At 41.7% G+C, this 20,621-nt stretch overlaps 1 protein-coding gene across 1 annotated transcript; it reads left to right on the top strand.

The window, feature by feature from the left end:
* The first annotated feature begins 16,267 nt into the window (after positions 1-16,267).
* On the top strand, positions 16,268-20,176 carry LOC144512190 (serine/threonine-protein kinase pim-3-like). Its single transcript, XM_078242791.1, has 6 exons — positions 16,268-16,927; positions 17,156-17,265; positions 17,422-17,472; positions 17,625-17,988; positions 18,853-19,029; positions 19,503-20,176. The coding sequence occupies exons 1-6, from the start codon at positions 16,840-16,842 to the stop codon at positions 19,706-19,708; spliced, it is 996 nt and encodes a 331-aa protein (XP_078098917.1). The 5' UTR covers positions 16,268-16,839; the 3' UTR covers positions 19,709-20,176.
* The last annotated feature ends 445 nt before the right edge of the window (positions 20,177-20,621 follow it).

Raw genomic sequence — 20,621 nt, 5'->3', positions numbered from 1 at the left:
CCAAAACTTTACCTTTACCTTTACCTGTCAGCCAGGGGTAACTGCTTGGCTTTATCCATGGATGTAAATTAAAACCTGGATTCAGTGTTCGAGGCGGACCACGTTCATTCCTATGAGAGTTGCTCAGTGGCGCATGAAGCCAAAAAAGTTCAGCTTCTGCGTATAAAATTACCCAGATTATCGGCGCTGCTTCTGCACTATGGGGCCCATAGAGCAGACGCACTAGAGACCTCCGCCAGCCGAGCCGGCTACTTCCGGTTTAGCACTCCACCTGCTTGAATGGGGATTATGCCATGATTTGTTTTTCACTGTCAATAATTTTTGTAAATCATACTTTTCATATAATTACTTTTCTGTGTGTGTGTGTGTGTGTGTGTGTGTGTGTGTGTGTGTGTGTGTGTGTGTGTGTGTGTGTGTGTGTGTGTGCGTGTGTGTGCGTGTGTTCGTGCGTTCGTGCGTGAAGGTCATTAGAGAGAACTGGTCTTGTAAGTAGTTCAGTGGCTTTTTCTACCAAAAGAAAAGCATTTTTCTCATGTCTCTCTACCATGACATCATTATCAGGCATCAGAAATAACTAACAGAAATGTAATTCATAAAATAAGAAAAAATAAATGGGTCTTCATATCATTGGGATGGTTTGCTCCATTGTATGATTTCTCTGATGTATTCATTTATTCATTTTATTGAACATTAATTGAAACGCGGTGAGAAATGACAGTGCAGTGGGACAGAACGAAGCATATGAATAATATTTCAAGAGCTAATTATCCTTGAGGCCCATTATCTAACTGGACTTTCCAGTTGCCATTCAACCAAGTCAAAGTAATTCTCCATGCAAATTCGCCTCTTTCTCAGGAAGAGGAAGAAAAAAAAAAGATAAATGAGCAATTCAACTGTGGCTGGCACTTCCATTACTGCCTCTAGTTTTAGAGGAAGATACAGGATCTGCCTCAAATATAGGTTTTGTGGGTGATTGAATCATCTGTTTTGCCATTTCACATGTATTGAAAAGCAGAGTTTCAAGATCCTTCCATCAGTAAGAGAACATTCAGTTCATGGAAATATCTTTATACCAGATCAGCAGTAACCAAACAAAGCTTTTCATATAATGCTATAGATGTATAGGTTAGTAATGTAGGTCATGTAAGGTGTCTGAAACACTTTGTTATTGGTGTGGCAACAAAAAGTGCAACAGTATATCATGTCACTGTATCAAAACTTACACATTAGTTCAGCTTAATGCATGAGAAGTAGCTTAAACAGCACACGTTTTGTTGTAACAACAAAAGCTCATTTACAGGTACCGACAAGATGTGTGTGTGTGTGTGTGTGTGTGTGTGTGTGTGTGTGCTTGTTTTACTATAGTCGTGGGGTCCAAAAACCGGGGAATACAGTATACTTGTGGGGTCTGCACAGCCTTGTGGGGCCCAAAATGCTGGACCCCACACGTTTAAAGGGCTGTTTGAGGGTTAAGACTTGGTTTTAGGATTAGGGTTAGAATTAGGTTAGGGTGAGGGTAAGGGTTAAGGTTAGGCATTTAGTGGTGATGGTTAAGGTTAGGGTAAGGGGCTAGGGAATGCATTATGTCAATGATGGGTCCCCACAAAGATAGTGAAACAAACGTGTGTGTGTGTGTGTGTGTGTGTGTGTGTGTGTGTGTGTGTGTGTGTGTGTGGATTAGGCCTTCTGCAGTTCAACTGAGAGGAAGTGACATAAAGATAACTGTAACTTAAAGGGAACTTCCAGGGTCCTTCCCTCCCCCTGCCCATTGGACAGGGAGGGTGAGGCCTTGCCTTTATGGAGCTGAATGGATGAAGAAATCAAAACCTCAACAGGCTCTATTGTGCCAGAGCATCAAAAGGAGCAGTGGCACGGCAGCGGCTTTGATCATGAGGCAAACACAGGAGGGGAAAGGGGCTGGTTTAAGGGGGAGAACACCCCTGTTCATGAGCTCATAAAAAGAAAGAAACACACAGGTGCAGGGACATACAGTGTAAGCGTGTGGACATGGACATACCTTGCACGCACAATCACACTCTTATACACACGCACGCATTGTCACATGAAGAACATGCTGCGCTGTTCTCTTTAATGCCCGTCTGTGTTTGTACCTGAGGCGAAGTCACACAATCACTCAGTGTTTTGGTCACAGTGTAACGTTTCACCATGAATGCCACTGAGGGCTGAACTGGATTTACCGCTGCTGGAGTTTGGTAGAGTTTGCCATTGTGTTTGCCAAATAAAGCACCACGCCTAATCATACAGTTCTTCGGACCAAGCACCTGAGCAGTAATTGGAAAATACCAGTTTCTCCCGATTCTCTCACCAAACATTACCAAAATAGTATTATGTTCAAATTAACTGAAGCCGTTAAAAGGATAGCCTTTGCACTGTAAAACCTAGTATAGGGCTTTAGCAATTTCACATTTATCAGCACCTACTACCCAGTATGGTCGATGATTCAACAGGCCAGCAGATCCCAGCTACAGCTTGTGTCAAATCACTTTTGGTCAGGAATGACTTTAATTATTTTCTCCAGCCTGAAACCTTGTTATGGTATTTTCATCAAGCAGCTGGCTGCACAACTCCAGCCTCTCCTGACCTTTTTCACACTGTCGTGCTAATCTGTGCCCAGACACACTGTTTATGTTGCTATGTACCATGTTAGTTGACTGCAGTGTTTGACCAACACAGCAGTATTCACTTCTATCAGGTTTTTATTTCAGGGTGTGTGCCAAAACTCACAATAGATCAAACATGGAGAACAGTAAAATTGCAAATGTTTTTTTTCCACAGAATTTTTCCACAGATTTATAGCAAATCTGCCATCTTAAAAGATGGTCAGGGGTTTTTTTTATGTGTTTTTTTTGTGTACACAGTGTCAGCATTTCCTGAAAGTGACCAGGTGACACTAGATCAAAGAAAGTTTCTGTTAATGATTTCATAGAAAAAAGGACAAAATACCTTAAAGACAAATGAGACATTTTGCACTAAAGTGACTGTGTAACCTACGTTAGCTCAGTTTTAGAATTGAGTTTAGCAAAGTTCACAGCGTCCTGCTAATACTTTACCTGCCCAGGTCACATGTGGCAGAGTTCCCAGTGGAAAAAGATCAGAGGGAGCGATGGACATCCGTCACCTTGGAACAATAACCTCAGAGTGGTCAAACAGTGGAAAGTCACAGCCAATCTTAATCAGGGGTTAATTCTGTGCACTGATAAGAGATTAAAGGGAGTGAAACTACAGTACAAATAACTGTTTGTCAAAACACACTGCATTTAATTTGACAAAATCATTGTTAAAACCCAGACTGCATTCTTTTAAGGGACTGTATGATAATTGTTGAGCTGGAGAGGGGGTGGGGCCAGCCTTGATAGGTCAAGGAGAGGGTTAAAATATCAATAATAGATTTTGGGGAGAGGGCAATACCCTCACTCAAAATCCTTCAAAATAAAAAGCAAGAATAAGATTAAGATGTGTAACTCATTTTAAACATTTGATTTCGTCATACCGTCACATTGTGCACCACTGAGATGCACATTTATGAAATACGCAGTTTGCCAACATTAGGGCAAACACAATAAAATGATGTGTCCTGTTTACCAAATATTCCAGCAGCTGTGTGTCTTTACTAAAAGAACCGATACTACTGCCACTGAATGAGTCTTTATGAGCCATGGCGCACATTGGCATCTTCTGATCTATTTGATTGTTTTTTTTTTAGATGGTAAATCTCACAAGGGAAGGTTGAAATGCAATATTAATCTAAAAGGTAAAAATAAAATTGATAAATAAAAGTCCCTTCACTGTTTTCTGTATTAAAGAAAACATCAAAAACAAAAATTACAATACACTCCCCCTTTTCTGACCACCTCTCCTCTCCCAATAATTTGCGTACAGTCCCTAAATAGAAAGGTCAGACCTACAAGAATGTGTGTTTTTGATCAAATCTTGAACTTAAATGTTACGAAAACAGCGGCTGTGTTTGTTTCTCCATTACAAATCCAAGAGCAATTGTCTGTACTGCCATTATTGTCTTTTCATATACCAAACTCACTGTCTGTATTGGAACTCATGGCAGTGGGTGGATTGTTTTGGTGGCTCATGGAAAATTGGACACAGTGATGTGAGTATGGGACTATTTACACACCAACGTAGTGTTGATGAAGGACAAACACAGCCCGTGAAAGTCAAGGTGTTCTCCGTTGTGGAAAGATTGCGATAACTTTAATCATCGTTTCCTAATCAGCTGAGAGGGACAGAGGCCTCTACTGGTTTTGGTGTGTTTGTGTGAGTGAGTGTTCTGGGGTCTTTGACAAACAAAGGCAGGGGTCCTCTGTTGACGAACCAATTAAAGAACAGGAAGAATGGGGGAGGACACACAAGGCCCAGCATGCTTTGCCCATCACTCAAATTAGAAATGGCAAGTGGAGTAAAAACAATCACAATGGTATGAAGCTCTCTCGTGTTTTTAGGTATGGTTAATAAATGTTCCAGGAAACCTCTATACAGTTTATTCACTGTGCATTCATGTATATAAATAACTTACTGATTTGATCTGTTATTTATTCAATCCCATTCACTCAAGCGTCAATTCCAGAGAAATCCTTTTAGCATGGAAAAACACTTCCTTTTAGTGTGGTGACAGCCAGACAAAGCTGAGAGTTTTTCTTGCACTTGAATAATGAATGCTGAAAGGCTTGTTTTGTTTTTCATTCAAATTGTATTTTTATGTTCTTTTTTGCTTACTTTGAATTGTACCCAATACCTAAAAAGATATGTATTATGGTTAAAAAAAAAATCCAATGTAATTACTGGTCATTTTAGCAGGATAAATGTAGACTCACCTTAGACCCTTCAAAATTACCTTTTCAGATCTATTGTGTACGGGATATTAGACTGTACAACTAAAGTAGTGATCACTTTGTATTCGTTTCTAACTAAGTAGTACCATGAGGGAAATTAAATGGACTGTTGGCAATGGTTGGCTTTGTTGAAATGTTGTTTGTGTGGGATTTTCCGAAATGTCTATAGAAAACATTAATGGGAAATGAAGGGTACTTCCAGAAGGTCTATTGCTAAAGCAGGTGTGCAGAATTTCATCTGTACAAATACAAAGATACCATAGTGTTGCTGCAACAAAAGTGATATCTTTAACATAACTTTATCTCCACCACAGGAACTGTTCCTGGAAATCCTAGAACCTTTTTAGGAACATCCAACTTTACCTGCGTTTCATAACCAAGAACCAGCATCTAAATGTAGTCCCTGGTCTTCAAAAAACATTGCAGATGAAACTAGAAGTATTTAAATTACAGTACATAGTTGTGCTACTATTAGTTTTCAGTGTTGACAGTAGCTGAATTGACTTCCTGGGATTTCTTAGTTTCTGGGACTTTTTGGTCAAAGGGGGCCAAATAAGAGGCAGACCAGTGAAGCCAAAAGCTCAAAGCTACCACACACTCTGTTCTTTGTTTGGTCCTCGTCATGAGACCCTAATGGGAAAGAAAGGAAGTAAACCAAAGACACAGACAGAGAGAGGAAGTAAGACAAAGGTTCAGAGGTGAGGAACGAAGGAGATGAGAAGGGGTGACTCAAGCAGTGAGGAAGGTGAGGGAAAACGGTAGTGCAAAAATACAGGGAGCTGTAGAAGAAGAAGAAAGAGCATGGCAATAAATAGAGATGGTGGGGGAGGCTTTTACTCACAGGTGTTTCTTCCCATGAAAGAGGGGATTCCTCCCTTGCCTTAAGGGCAGAAATGATGAACACGTTTGCGGTTGCCATGCCAATACTCGGTCTCTCACTCTGCTCTCGGCTGTGAGCATTCCTGATCATAATTACCCACAGTTCAAGGGCCCTCCGTAATTACCCACAATCCATCTGCACTTCCATCTGAGAATGAAGAACAGAGATGCACTGGCATTTATCTGCACATTCTGTCTCTAAACGCTGCATAGCTTTGAAAGGTTAACATTTGCTTTAAGGATACGTACTTGTTACTTCACTCTTATCTGCATATCCCTCCCACTACTCGCTGTCTCTCCTCCTATTTAAAATAACATTCAATTTTTTGCCTTTTGTTAAATATGTGACCAAAATCACCAGGTATTGGGGATGGGTTTCTTCTCATGGGAAACTTCTTGGGAGCCAACATCATGCCATGCTCTGATTAATTTAAAAACCAGATCAGCCATATTTTAGAGATATGTTGCTGATTTAAATCCAGCTCTGTCTCATGGCAGCGTGGGCAGTGAGTTTAGATGAACGGTGTTTGGCTTCCCGCGATGCGTTTCACATTATCCGGCAAATCTCAGCAGACTTCCGCTGCTCCGCTCCTCTGTGCACTGGCGCCACGGAGAGAAGCCAAAATCGTTACATTCAGCAACAAGGATACAACAGTAATTATTTCTTTACCTATGTAGACATGTGAAAAGATTTGCTAATTATCTAGCTCACATGTATTTGCTATAATTGGCATTCAACAAATATACATTTGGTAATTTTTCTTTCATCATCAAACAATGCTGCCATATTGTCCTCACCAGTTATCCAGAGTGATAAATATTCAAAGACTTTCCAGAAGAATCATTATCACATGATGATGAAATTTAACATTGCCAATATTGACATGTGAGGCGAAAGCCACACAGAAAATAATAATTGGACATGTTGCATATAATTATTCAATAAGTACTTTGTATTATCTTCAACAGGCACCGGCTTCAGTTGGGGAAATTGTGATTACAACGCAAAAGCTAACCAATTACGGCAGAGGACGCAAGTCTTGTATTAAACTGCTGAGCGTGCAAAGCATATTGACAGGCAATTAGTCGGGCCATCATTAGGAAGCATTTCCTTGCTCATGCTGATGCTTTGCGATTAATTCTCATTGTGTGTGTGTGTGTGTGTGTGTGTGTGTGTGTGTGTGTGTGTTTGCGTGGAAAGAGTGTAGTGTGACATTTCAATGCATTAGGTCATAATGCTGATGAGTTTCATTAGAGAAGCCCAAAAGACCAAAATGGAGGGTTTTTATGGACAAGGACCACCTTCTAGTAGTCTCACTTTGATGCTGATGGTTCCTTTAAAAGGGGCATTTCACCCATTTTAATCGTGAAGAAACAGTTTACTCATCACAGGGAGTATCACTCAGCCTGTGAAAACTGTTGTATAATGTCTTCTGTGGCTCTGAAGGGTGTGTTCCAAAGTTTGGAAAAAAAACCTGATGACGCTTTGGACAATTTTTTACCAGAAAGCCTGTTTTACAACCTGGAGGTTTAAGAGACATGGCCATTTAAAAGGCAAGGGCAGTCTAATGGAAGACGCTATCAAGTTGCATTATGGGGGATGTAGGATTATAGGAAATGTAGAATCCAGTGTTTTTGGAGCTTGACCAGATGCTTTGATTTCTTTTAATCTTTTTGTCTTGCTAAATTGCTGCTCTAAACCAATTGAAAGCAGGGGTGTTATTTTTTATTTATATTTTATTTTATTCTCACCGTTTAGTTCATTTCAGTGTGAGCGCTCAGGTGTGAAGGATTGGAGCGTCAGGGCGAGGCATGGGGGGGACGTTTTTATTGTGCTGGTGTCATGGTGCGGGGGTCTGCAGCTGCTTTCTTTGCTATTGTCACTGTGTCATAACATCAGGACCTATGGATTAGGGCCTCCTGAGGGTTACATTTCTGCACAATGTGTCAGAGTGCCGCGGTGACATGTGGCTATTAGCCACGCTGGTGAATAAGTAATGATGTGACCACAGCAAAGATGGAAGATGAAACATAAACACAACGTGAACTGTATAGCTGCATACAGTACAGCTTGTGTTTATGCATGACTAGCTCAATTATGTGTGGGTTTGGGTGCATGACTCATGCTCATGTCTTTGCACACAGACACATTTTCTTCTGAACTGTTTGTGATGGTAAAGTTAGTGTGTGTGTGTGTGTGTGGGGGGGGTGTACAGACTGCTGACCAGGCAGCCAGAGCCCTGGCCCTCACAGACACACAGTCAGCACAATGCCTGTCACAGCATCCAGCCAATCAGAGCACTCAGAGCGCGGGCCAAAGGGCAGACAAGAACCAATTGTCGTGACAGGATCCTCAGATGCATGCTGATGTCTTATCTTTGTTGTTTAATGACAGTCAGCTAATCACCCATTTCCCCTATAAACATGTTGGTAACAATCTGTCACCACCTGGTTGGTGACTTTAATATATCTGCTAGAAATCTGCTTATAAACTCAATTCACTGAATTCTAACTTAAAAACACGTCTCAAAACATTGATTTCCCTCTAATTAGGATCAAATCATTATTTCCAGGAAACATCCTAGGAAATTAAGGACCTGTAAAATAAAGCATTAGCATTTTATTTTTTCAGCACAAAGGTCTAAATGCTGATTCAAAGCCCTCTCCATGCCACCAGGAATACAATTCTGGTTGAGAAATACTAAATCTTTGATTCATTTGTTTTGTTGGTGTTCAAATGTAACGAAAAAATGGTATCTGCCTAAAAAAGGATGTTCATGTTACAAAATAGTACTAGTAGACATAGGTTTCTTCACGGGTACAGCAATCTCTATGGTTTCTACAGTGTTCACCAAATTCAATTACGCCTTTTTAATACACATAAAATGCAATTAAATACTTTTGCATGGTCATACTGGTTAAAGAATGAATATCAGGCCTACAATTATTTATTAAGTGCACAGATTTAATATTCATACCACATTTTTGTCAGTATAGCTGCAATAATTCTATAGAATATGATATTCTATCATATAAATGAAAATTCAAAATAAATCAACGTGACCTGAACCGAAATCATTTTTGCAGAATGGATTAATCAATTACAAAACAAACCATGCAGATGTCCCAAATCTCTTATTTGTGTTTGCATTTCATTTAGTGCATACACTATTATTATTATTATTATTATTATTATTATTATTATTATTTTATTATTATTATTTCCAAATGCAGTGATTAGAAGATTTTATTTACAGTATAAAATGTTTGCAGTTTATTTGCTGTGACCTGATCATAATATTGCATTCTCCTCTTGCATTATGGTTCTGGTTGGCCTTGAATATTTCCTTCAGTGTCAGACGTGGGTCAAACCTCTTCTTTGAACCGTACCAAAACATTCTAAAAGTAAAATACAAAAACACCATTGCCCTGATATTGAACTCAAACCACAAAAAATGCTCATCTGTTTCTTTTCATCCACACCATGTCCTTTGCGATTGGTACATGTTTTAGAATGGAAAATCAGTGGGGGAAAAAAAAAAAAAAGATAATGGCCTTTACCTGGATTCAGCTTATTAGAGTGAAAAAGTAACTAGCTCTTATATTTTGAACATGCAGGGTATATTGAGAGCTCCCTTGGACCATCTTTGGCCCTGCTGCCCTCCCCTCCCAGGGTCGCGGGCCTGGGGGATTTAAGGCTTTGGTCTCAGTATCCTCTTAAGACAGGGGTGGGACAGTTAAATGGATCAAGTCACTGGAGGGAAGTAGAGCACTTAGCTGAAACTTTCATGTATACAGTATAAGGATGGTATATTTGGCAGCTCTGCCGCTGAGGATTAACCACCAACCCAGCTGCTTGGCGGGGGAAGGTTTTCTATAACGGTTTGAGCAATAGACTTGGAAAGTGATTATTGACTAGGAGATAACAATCTCTTTATAAAGGTTTAAATGCCTTTATTGTTATTCACAGAGAAATTCAATTTGTCATTTGCATTTAACCCATCCTATAGGCCTACATGGGAGCAGCAGGCAGCCGCCTGGGGACAAACTCCAGCCTTTTTGCCTGTGCCTTTTGGTCATGGGGCAGTTACAGGAGAACTAAAACATATATGTTTTTGGTGGTGGTGTAAAGGATAAAACCCAGTACTGAGCAGTGCATACTTCTTGTGAGGCGACAGTGCTAACCACTGAGCCACCGTGACGCCCTATCCTAATAAGTTCCCTCTTATCCTAATTAGAATGTAAACCATGTATGTCAACTGTCAAGGAAAACTTGCAATGTCGCTTTGATAGCTCAAATTGCATCCATATGGTCACCTAAGGAGATCCCCATTAGAGGGATGCAGTGAAAATATGGCACCTGTTTTCAATTTATACATCAAAACTAATCTTTCCTACTGCAAAATGTTTTACTACCTCAGTTCTAAATTTTGGCAGCTTGCCAGTCTTTTTACATGGCATATACAAAGACCAACCCAAACCCACAACCTGAGCTATCGCAATAAAAGCTTGTTCCTATCCAAATGATCAAATGGGATTTGCTGTTATGAAATTTCCCACACTAGGCCTGCGGCCTGTTCTGTCCCCTCCTGCAGTACTTACACGTGCGCACATAAACACTCACCATGTGCACACAGATGATAGAGAGCTCAGATACCAATGAGCTAGGCTAATATGGATGTTTTCATGATGAAAAGTGCCAGTATAAAAGAAGCTTGGCAGCAGACAGAGTGTACTTGAGTGGTTTCATGTGTGCAGCGCATGTGTGTGTGTGTGTGTGTGTGTGTGTGTGTGTGTGTGTGTGTGTGTGTGTGTGTGTGTGTGTGTGTGTGTTTGTGTGTCCTCGAGCTTTAGGGCCATAGGGTCCTATTTTAATGATCTAAGCGCACGGCGTGAAGGGTGTGTCCAAATCCACTTTTGCTAGTTTGACGGTGGAAAAAAGGGTTGTACTTGGTGTCTTCATTAATTCATAGGTGTGTTTTGGGCGTAACATGCAATAAACCAATCAGAGTGTCATCTCCCATTCCCTTTAAAAGCCAGACGTGTTTGTACCTTGGCGCATTGCTATTATGATGGCGGATTTGCACCATAACATTTTTATTTGTAATCTTTTGCATGTCTGTGTGCTGCTGCTATTCCCTGTGTGTGTGTGTGTGTGTGTGTGTGTGTGTGTGTGTGTGTGTGTGTGTGTGTGTGTGTGTGTGTGTGTGTGTGTGTAACAAGCATAGTGTGTGCCCGCTGTGCACAAGCCTAGGCGCATTTTACTAATTCAATGTTAAAATAACAATGAAATGCTGCGCTGCACTGCGCCGGGTGCAGGATAGGGCCTGTTGTGTCAATGATGGCATCAATGAGCTGCCACATATGCTGTCTATGTAACACTAGCTTAACACTGGGTCATGTTAGAGTTCTCTTTCGCCCAAATGAAGTTAGGCAAAGAACAAACAAACATTAGTTTAATTAACACCATTAGTGTCCAACATGTCCAGATAGTGAAAAGAAATGCCAATATAACTAGAAACAAATAGATTTCACAATTATAAATGTCATCTAATGCAATAAATACTACCATGTTTCATTCCTCGATTTGTCCACCTTCCTTCCTGGCTGGCTGGCTGGTTGAACACACAAATACACGCCCACACATGCACACAAGTATAACCCTTGGAATCTAGGGTAAATATTCATCTTGAGCATCAGGAAAAACATATAGCCCATAGAAGAAGCTTAAAAGGGAAGGTATGAGGGAATGTGTAGAAAAAGCTACTGAACAGTTATCCAATGTGGCTGCCAGATTAGGAGTGTGACCAGTTGACCTGACATTGTTACATAATGCTGAGTCCAGACAGTAATCCATTCACCAACCTGGCCTGGCCTGCATGCACCACACATGCCTTAACCTGTCCTTGACAGGGTTAGTACAAGTGACAAGAGCGCTGTCTCTCAAAGGAACATTTGGAAAATGTATTAAGGCCTATATATGTATATTCTTACTGTGTTTTACTATTTTACTGCCGGTGACTGCATCTAGGTATCTCACTAAAGACCTGGGGTCTCATTTATAAAACTGTGCGTAGGATCCTTACTATAAGTGTACGTAGGCCCTAAAGCCCAAAATGGCGTATGCCAAAAAAAAGTCTGATTTATAAAACCGTGTGTACGCACACCTGTAAGCAAAGTTCCCGTAGTGTGCGTACTTGAATCCGCCTCTTATCCCGCCCTGTACACGCCCATTTTTAACCATAACCCTGGGGTCTCATTTATAAAACTGTGCGTAGGATCCTAACTAAAAGTGTACGTACGCCCCCAAAAAGAATTCTGATTTATAAAACCGCACGTACGCACATCTGTAAGCAAAGTTCCCTTTATAAATCACAGATTACCCCGTGACATCAGCCCCTTATCCGCCCTGTACACGCATTTTTAGCAATTTAGTCAGAAACACCTCATGAATGCTGATCAGTATGTTAATGACCCTGGCAGTTGTTCTTTCGTCGCCGAATCATGACGACTGGCAGGGAAAAAGCTAAAAACTGACGCTCGGGAATTGCTGCAAATTGAATTATAATTTCGGCCTGTTCTCGCACAGTGTAGGGAAACCTGATCTATAGACTACCTATATTAATAATACGTCCAAAACGGCAGGCACTACGGCACTCGGGGACAGCTTCGATATACCAGACCTAGATTTAACAGAACTATACATTATATCCAAACAAGCCTTAGTGATAAAGTTGAAGATTGATGATTTACTTCGTCCTTACAAGTGACTCCACTGGTTGGGACAATTTCATTGGAATTAAATGATTTTGTTGTTTTTATGTCCCAAGGCTATAAGTATTTATTCACTTTTTGTAATGTGATCTCTTTTTTTTTACCTTGTTTATTAATTCAGGGAACTTAAACTAAGAGAAAGCTTCTCTTTTGCAGGAACGCCCTGATTGCATCTGCACAGTTACACACATTCACATGTAGAAGCTGCCCAGTACAACCAGTCTGATCTGCTGAGCAGTTGAGTTTAACCCTCATGTTGTCCTCGGGTCAAATTTGACCCTTTTTCAAAAAGTTTCTATATCAGAAATTTTGGGTTTCTTTCAACCAAATTGTCAAAAGAAATAACATGGATGGTTCCATACAACGCTCTTCACAAGTAAAATAAATGATCAGTTCACTACTTTCATTGAATTTGAGTGTGTTAATCTGAGTTCCCCACCCAGATTTATCTTGTTGGTCCAGGGATTTATCCGACTCCCGGTCATAAGTAAGCTCGTTTCTCTAACCTTAGGACCACCACTGCCTGTTTGCATGAAATTCTAGATAATCTACAGTCTTTTTACAAGGTAATCTTTGATCTTTACATGAGGACACACCTACAGTAAACATGCCAGCAGAATATAATACATGTATATCCTGCACACATGTTGAGGAATCTAACCCCAGAACGACGCATGACAAATTCAGGCCCCCAGATTTCCCTGGCAGAGAGCACCAGCTGGATCGATTTCAATCAACGGCTTACCAAAATGATGTGGCTGCCACCGGACTAGCATGATGGGGCTAAAAATAACCTTGGCTGACCCCAAGGCTCTGATCTGGTCACATACCCTCTAGTGTGCCTGGTTTAATGTGTCCCCAATGAAAACCATCAAATTACAGATGCAAACGCAGCCGGACCCCTCATCAAAACTATTTCAGCTCGCTGACACAGTTTACTAAGGCAGTAATTAGAGCAAAGGAAAATGGGAGGCATCCCAGGCACGCGGAGAAAAAGAGAGACAAGGGCAAAAAAAATGAAGAAAAAAAAGAGAGAACGAGCAGGGTGGACAGTGACAGCTCATCAGTGGGCCACAAGCCATTTTATTTATTTTTGCTCCCTCCCTTCAGCATTTCCTCTACATCCACGGATCAAAGGATTGGGGAACAAAAATAAAAACCCTGACGATGATTTCCCATGAGAGCTGCAAACAAGTGCATAGCACGCGTTCATGTGAAGCCATAGCAAAACAGCTGTGTGCGTCTGCTGGAACGCCTGGTTGGCCAACTGCCTGACTGCCTCACTTGCTGCTCAACTGGTTCACACCACCAAGAGAGGAAAATGATTACAATCGGGAATACTTCAGAACTTGACTGGTCTGGGGCAAAGTCTTGTAGAACCTGGAATTATCTGCACATTATACACTCAAATACTTTGGATGACAGGATTGTTGATCCATACTGTGTGTTAAATGCATTATTTAGAGTGTGTGGGTAAGGTGCGTTGTCAGAAACGTTTGCCAGGGGGATGCAGGGGGCTTGTCTGTGATGGAGGAGTGCTCATGATTATTATTTTTATCCATCCATGACGGGATATTTTTCATATCCAAGATCGTGTGATGGCTGGAACCTCTCCCAGCATGCACTGGGTGAAAGGCAGTAAACACCCTGGACAGGACAACAAATCTGTCACGGGGCTGACACTCAATATCATTCCAGCCGCTACACCTTCGCCCTATCCACTCCACCTTCATTTGCACACTTGCATGACGGACAAAACATACTGAGGGCTATCCTGCATTATTATTTTGGTACACATGTTGCATCTGTTTACAGGTGGAGAATAGAGTACATATTATTTTTCATATACCTTTCTCTGCGATACAGAGTGCCCCCCCCCCCCCTCAGCTGTGAGTGTGACCTTACGTTAACTGACAAGTTCAAATGAGGAGAGACTGGTTTTGGATAGGAGTCATAGAAATAAAAACTAATTCAAGCTGATAACTGTAAGCAATTTATTATTTTCCAATTCATACACTCATGATCACAGAATGATCATGCAGGAGAGGTGGAAGGTTTTTCTGCAGGGAATACGCTGTTGCTAACACTGTTGCCGGGTTGAACACATTTTCTTTGAAGCATAATCCAATAAACCATTTATGTAAATGTTTCATAAGATTAAAGTAAATCAACCCTTGAGGTTCTTCCATTTGCCCCTGGGCAATCTGCATGTGCATAGCAGTATGTCCTTTAAAATGCAAATACTACCTTTATGGGAACACAAAGCTTTGCAATATGTATGCAGTGTGTCCATACAGTGTTGTTATGTTGGAAAATAGCAAAAGCCATGCACAAATGTGTTGATAGCATGCATTTTCTAAACTTGTATGAGTGACAAAGAAACATGAAGCAGTGTAAATTATCATGTGGGGAATACAGAGCATCACTGCCAGTTAGCCCACAGGCTGTTACTCTGCTCTCATCTGCAGCCTGCGTGTGTACATTTACATAACTTTGCAGTCGGCAGGCAGGCCTACAGCAAGATAAGGTTCCCTGGAACTCTCTGATCCTACACACACACACACACACACACACACACACACACACGCATACTCACACACATACACGCATACTCACACAGGTTATCAGAGGTAGCAGAAGATAAGTGTAGAGTTCACAGAGAGCCAAGGTCATGTCAAATGTTTAACAGTAAAACTGGAATATGTACCTACTGAAATGGGACAGCTGGCTTCACAAACTTTGGCCATCTGATTGTGTTTCCATGTGCTACTTTGTTTTCATACTCATGTCAGTGCATAACATAGAGTATTCATGTATCATCATTCAAATACTGCCAATTGCATTTTCATCCTTGGACAATCATTTACTTTTGACACTAATGCACATGCAGCAACATGCTCTTCTGGAAGCCTCATTTCAATTTATTGTTGGTCTTATTTAGCTATTTTTTTAAAAATGTTTTTAGACAGCTCTGGGGCAGTTTTAATGTGCCATATAGGTGCTTTCTATGAGCTTTATTTATAATATTTATATAATAAATGTTATTAGTTTTGAAACTTTAAAATGTCTTTTTACGTCAGATGTTTGTGTATTTAGTGTTTTTGTCATATGTTGTTTATCTTTAACTCATTGATATTGCTGCCCTCTCTTGGCTAGGATGCTTGTAAAAAATAAAAAAAAATCTCAATGAGGCTTGGTCAAAATATATAATTAACTGTCATCTCTGTCGTATGCATGAACTCTAAGTTATTTATTACATTTATTTATTTTTTATATTTGTTGGTCTCAATTGTATAACAATAACAGCCAAACCTCATTCCATGTGTTATGAATAATAAGTATATGTAAGGCAAACAAAAGGTAAACAAATACAATAAGTGAGTTTAGGTACCCAATTTATAACTGAGAAGAACTTGAAAGAGGTAATCAGTAGTTTGTGGTGAATTACACTACAAACTGAATTTACCCTCCAAACATGAATTATCTTGTATGTGTCTCACTGCAGAGCTGCGGAAGAAAAGGGAGGGGAATGTAACTCAGAATTGCCGCCACGTGCGCTCAAATGCCTGCTTTATTATAATAACTGTTTCTGGATTGGTCAAGATACGAAACGCGGTATTTATATACGAGATCTAATTGGTCGAAGCCTCCGAGTCTATAGTGAACACAGCGCAAAAGGTTCCAGACAAGGGATTCTTGGGCGTCTCGTACTATGAGAAAGTAGTGCGCGGTGAAAATGATTATTTCGATGATATGTTTCTAATAAAAGTACGATAATATTACAATACGTACCCAGTGGTTTCATGTGAATGTGTATATAGTGTAAAGTGGCGAATTTGCGCTGGAATTAAGCGAACGTGTCGACTTGTATTGGTGGCGGAGGGATATCACTATCCTACTGCGCGTCAAAATATTGGCTCTGGAAGACCGCGCCAAAGCTCAGACAGCGGCCACTCTTCAGGACAATAACACGCTGCGGAGGCCCTTTAAATACATTCTGCTGTCGATACGGCTACAATACAGATCGAAGTGTCCGTGATTTTTGTTACTTAAGAGGACTGTTTTCGTTTTTTTGTGCTTGAGTCGAGACACAGAAGTCAAATTTCATGCCGGTTTTCGGGAAACGGTATACCACTTAACGGTCGTGAGACGACTTTGACGGGTGCGGTGCAGCGGAGTTGGCGCACTGCTGGATTGGATATATTATTCGCTTGAAGCCAAGACGGTACACCCCACCATACTGCGCCTGAATTCACTCCTCTGCTGGTTCTTCTGACTCTCAACGGGTGAATCGGGTCTTCGTCGGCTTTTCAGCGGGAATATGTTGTTGTCAAAGTTTGGTTCATTTTCGCACATTTGCAATCCTTCAAGTATGGACCATCTACCAGTGAAAATACAGCTCCAGTCGGGTAGGTTGCCGTTACTGAACGTTACTTTTTCACCACATGTACAGTGAATTTGATATATAACAACTGATGAGTGGTATGAGAAACGTACGTTAGCTATATTTACTCCGCTCGATTAATTTAGAGTAAACTACTCTTGCAGCTGAGCTAGTGCAGCCAGTAAACCATAACAACCTGAACTGGCACTAAGCGGTGGTTGGTTATCTTAACATTCTTCACTTTTACTTGCAGTTAAAGTGGAAAAGGAGCCCTTCGAAAAGATTTACCAAGTGGGATCCGTGCTGGGCAGCGGAGGATTTGGAACAGTATACGCCGGCAGCCGGATCTCTGATGGCGCACCGGTAAGAATATGCACAGGGACTGGTGTCTATGTTTTGATCTTGCATGTCCGCCATGAAAGCCGGGCGGTCCTTGTTCGCCACCGGGAAATACAATGTAACTTCCACAATATTTAAAGCTTTTGCTCACGATTTTTCGTCTTTATTTTGTTATTTCAGGTGGCTGTGAAACATGTTGCAAAGGAGAGGGTGACCGAGTGGGGAACAATTGTAAGTAGTCAACCCCGATCTGTTTTGTTTTGGTCCCCCCACCCCCACCCCCACCCGCCTGCTGCTGGGTGGAGGAGTTGTGATGTTAAAGGCAGAATAATGGCTGTGCATTATTTCAACGTTTTTAATAAATTCTCCTTCATATGTTACAGAACGGGGCTATGGTGCCTTTGGAGATCCTGCTGCTAAAGAAGGTCAGCTCGTCGTTTCGCGGAGTTATCAAATTGCTGGACTATTACGAGCGGCCGGACGGTTGGCTGATCGTTATGGAGAGGCCGGAGCTCGTCAAGGACCTTTTCGACTATATCACCGAGAAGGGCGCCCTGGACGAGGACACGGCTCAGGGATTTTTCCGCCAGGTTTTGGAGGCGGTCAGACACTGCTACAGCTGCGGCGTAGTACACAGAGACATCAAAGATGAAAACCTGCTGGTGGATCTACGCACCGGGGAGCTCAAGCTTATTGACTTTGGCTCAGGGGCGATTCTCAAGGACACAGTCTACACCGATTTCGATGGTAAGCAGCCACCACTCCCCTAGTACATTGATCGCTATTATAAAACGTTACAATGCGCGATGTGTAATTTGTTGTTATTAATACATATCCGTGTGGGCTGGGTTGAATTTGCCCTTGATGCTCCGCTGTGCTATATTCAGACACGGAGGCGTTCACGAGGCTGTGACGCAGTGCTCTGTTTTTGGTCGAGGGTTTTCCTCGCCCAGGGTCTCGCGGCTCATCGTTAACGCGGCTGTAAATCGATGCTGCCAAATGAAAAGCGTCCGGTGTTTTATCGGGCTGTATGACGCGCATGTTATGGATTCATAGATATGACTCACAGTTTATTAATCTTATTGGTGGCCGTTAATGTCTGATTCATCCTCGTCTTGTGAGATGGAGTGTTATGTGTCCGGTTGTTATTTTGTTGGTAATGCTTGAGTAACAGTCGCAGTTTGTGGGTATTAGGTCAGTGCCACGTAACATCTGTTTGTTGTGAAACCCGAGTCGGCGGTTCACGTGATGGGCTCACGTTGCCTTTTTTTTTTTTGGTATCCAAGTTTCTCCTTCCAGGAGGGAGGGAGGGAGAGAGAGAGAGAGTGAGGAGATGCAGGCAGGTCACGCAGTTTGTTTTATGGCTAAAGGAAGATTGAAATAATTTCTACTGTGACTCAGCCATTTTAGACACAACCCCATTCGTTTTGTTTCATTCAGTCTCTTTGCTGTTCCCATATTCTGAGCACCAATGCCCTTTTTTATATTCTTTTATATTGCATCCAAACCCTTTTTTAAAGCTCTTTTTCACAGCGTCATACTATATTTCACATCAGACACGCTCATCATCACTCACCTCCCCATTTTTCTATTTCCCTATTTTTGTTTTAGGTACAAGAGTGTACAGCCCACCAGAGTGGATCCGCTTCCATAGATACCATGGTCGCTCGGCGACGGTGTGGTCGCTAGGAGTGCTGCTGTATGACATGGTGTGTGGAGACATCCCCTTTGAGCAGGACGAGGAGATCCTCAGAGGGAGACTGTACTTCAGGAGGAGGGTTTCAGCCGGTGAGTCAACCACAACAACACACATAACATAGGAGTTGACTCTGTTGCCCTCTAGCCATGGTAACTGGTACAGCCCTAAGTCCACCTCCTGGTTTGACTATATTATGCATTTGATGTACACAGGAGTAATACCTCGCAATCATAATGCATTACCTGCTGAAATGGCTGGTAGACAGATTTATGAACGATAACTGAAATTGAGATTTTAGCTGTTATGATTTCCCTCAGTGCACTTTGTGTAACAGCCCTGGTATCCCTAGGGAGGTAACTCCAATTAAAGGATGCATGTTCTCATTCTATTGGCTGGCTGTGCCGCCTACACACTAGAATATTGTAGAGCCATACAAACTTGAGTCATATGCAGTGCAGCCACATACAGTACAGAAAACATAAATAAATAAACACTTGGTAATTTCTCTCTTTTGAGTTGAGAGCCTCTTATACTCAACATTGTTTGTTTCCTTCTTCATCAGAGTGCCAGCAGCTGATCAAATGGTGCCTGGCCCTGCGGCCTTCAGACCGGCCTACGCTGGAGCAGATTTGCGACCACCCTTGGATGAGGGTGACGACAACAGAGTCACCCAAGTCACAAGAGGAGCCGGTCACCAGTGAGATCCGCCTCAGGACCATCGACACAGACTCTTCGTCAAGTACAAGCTCGAGCAAGGAGAGCCTCTGAGGATGGCTCTGATGGACCCAAAAGACTTTCTGGGGAAAGAAGGGGTGTGGCTGGAGGGGGGGATATGGACTTGAGGCTGGAAGCCTGTAGCCCAACTGGCCCATCAGTGGCTGGGCGCTTGACTCGGCTGCTCCAGCAAGAAAAATGTACTTTAAGTTTTCTCTTTTGTAGGGAATTTCTAATTTATTACTATTTGTTCTTCCTTATTTTATTTTCCCCATCCTCTCTTTTTTTCAGTTGATAATACTTGTTTCCTATACTGGAACAATTATTATTATTTTTTTTTTTTGAGCGGTCTTACCAGCACTATTTATTCTCCCCTTCTCCCTTTTTTAACTTTATTTTACTCGTTTTGTTACTAGGCTGGTATATGCAGCTGGCAAGGCCCTCCTATTCAAACATGGCTGCTCTCATAGAGCTTGGAGAAAACCTTTTTATTTAAATGTTTTAATTTTGATTTTGTAGTGCCTTTTTGGGAAAGCTGCTTTTCTGGTGGGCTTTCATCAACAACTATTTTTTGGGTTTGCCCGTGGCCTGGTGGGCTAAGTTGCCTGTGCTGTGATGGAAGGGGGAAGGAGGTTAAGGCTGTGTGTGTCCCCCCCCCTCCTCCTCTCCATCACTGTAAGCCAACGACCCACAGCCAAGAGGCTAAGATAGCATTAGATGGAGAGAAAGAGGTGGGGGCTCTTCCTGACAATGGAATACTTGAAAAACACTCGACTCAACTCTGTGTCGCTCTCTTTAACGCTGCTCAATCACTCTATAGCCTGAACAGGTGTTTGGAAACTGGATCCTGTCTTTTCTGAATGTCTACAAAATGTCAACACCCCCCCCCCACACACACACACACACACACACACACACACATGCCTGTTGCAGGGTGTGTGGCCCTCTTGACTTTTCTTTTTTGCCT

Source organism: Sander vitreus, chromosome 23, assembly GCF_031162955.1.
Source record: "Sander vitreus isolate 19-12246 chromosome 23, sanVit1, whole genome shotgun sequence".
NCBI lineage: Eukaryota > Metazoa > Chordata > Actinopteri > Perciformes > Percidae > Sander > Sander vitreus.
Note: the sequence above shows the minus strand (reverse complement) of the source record. Positions and strands in the feature narration are given on the sequence as shown.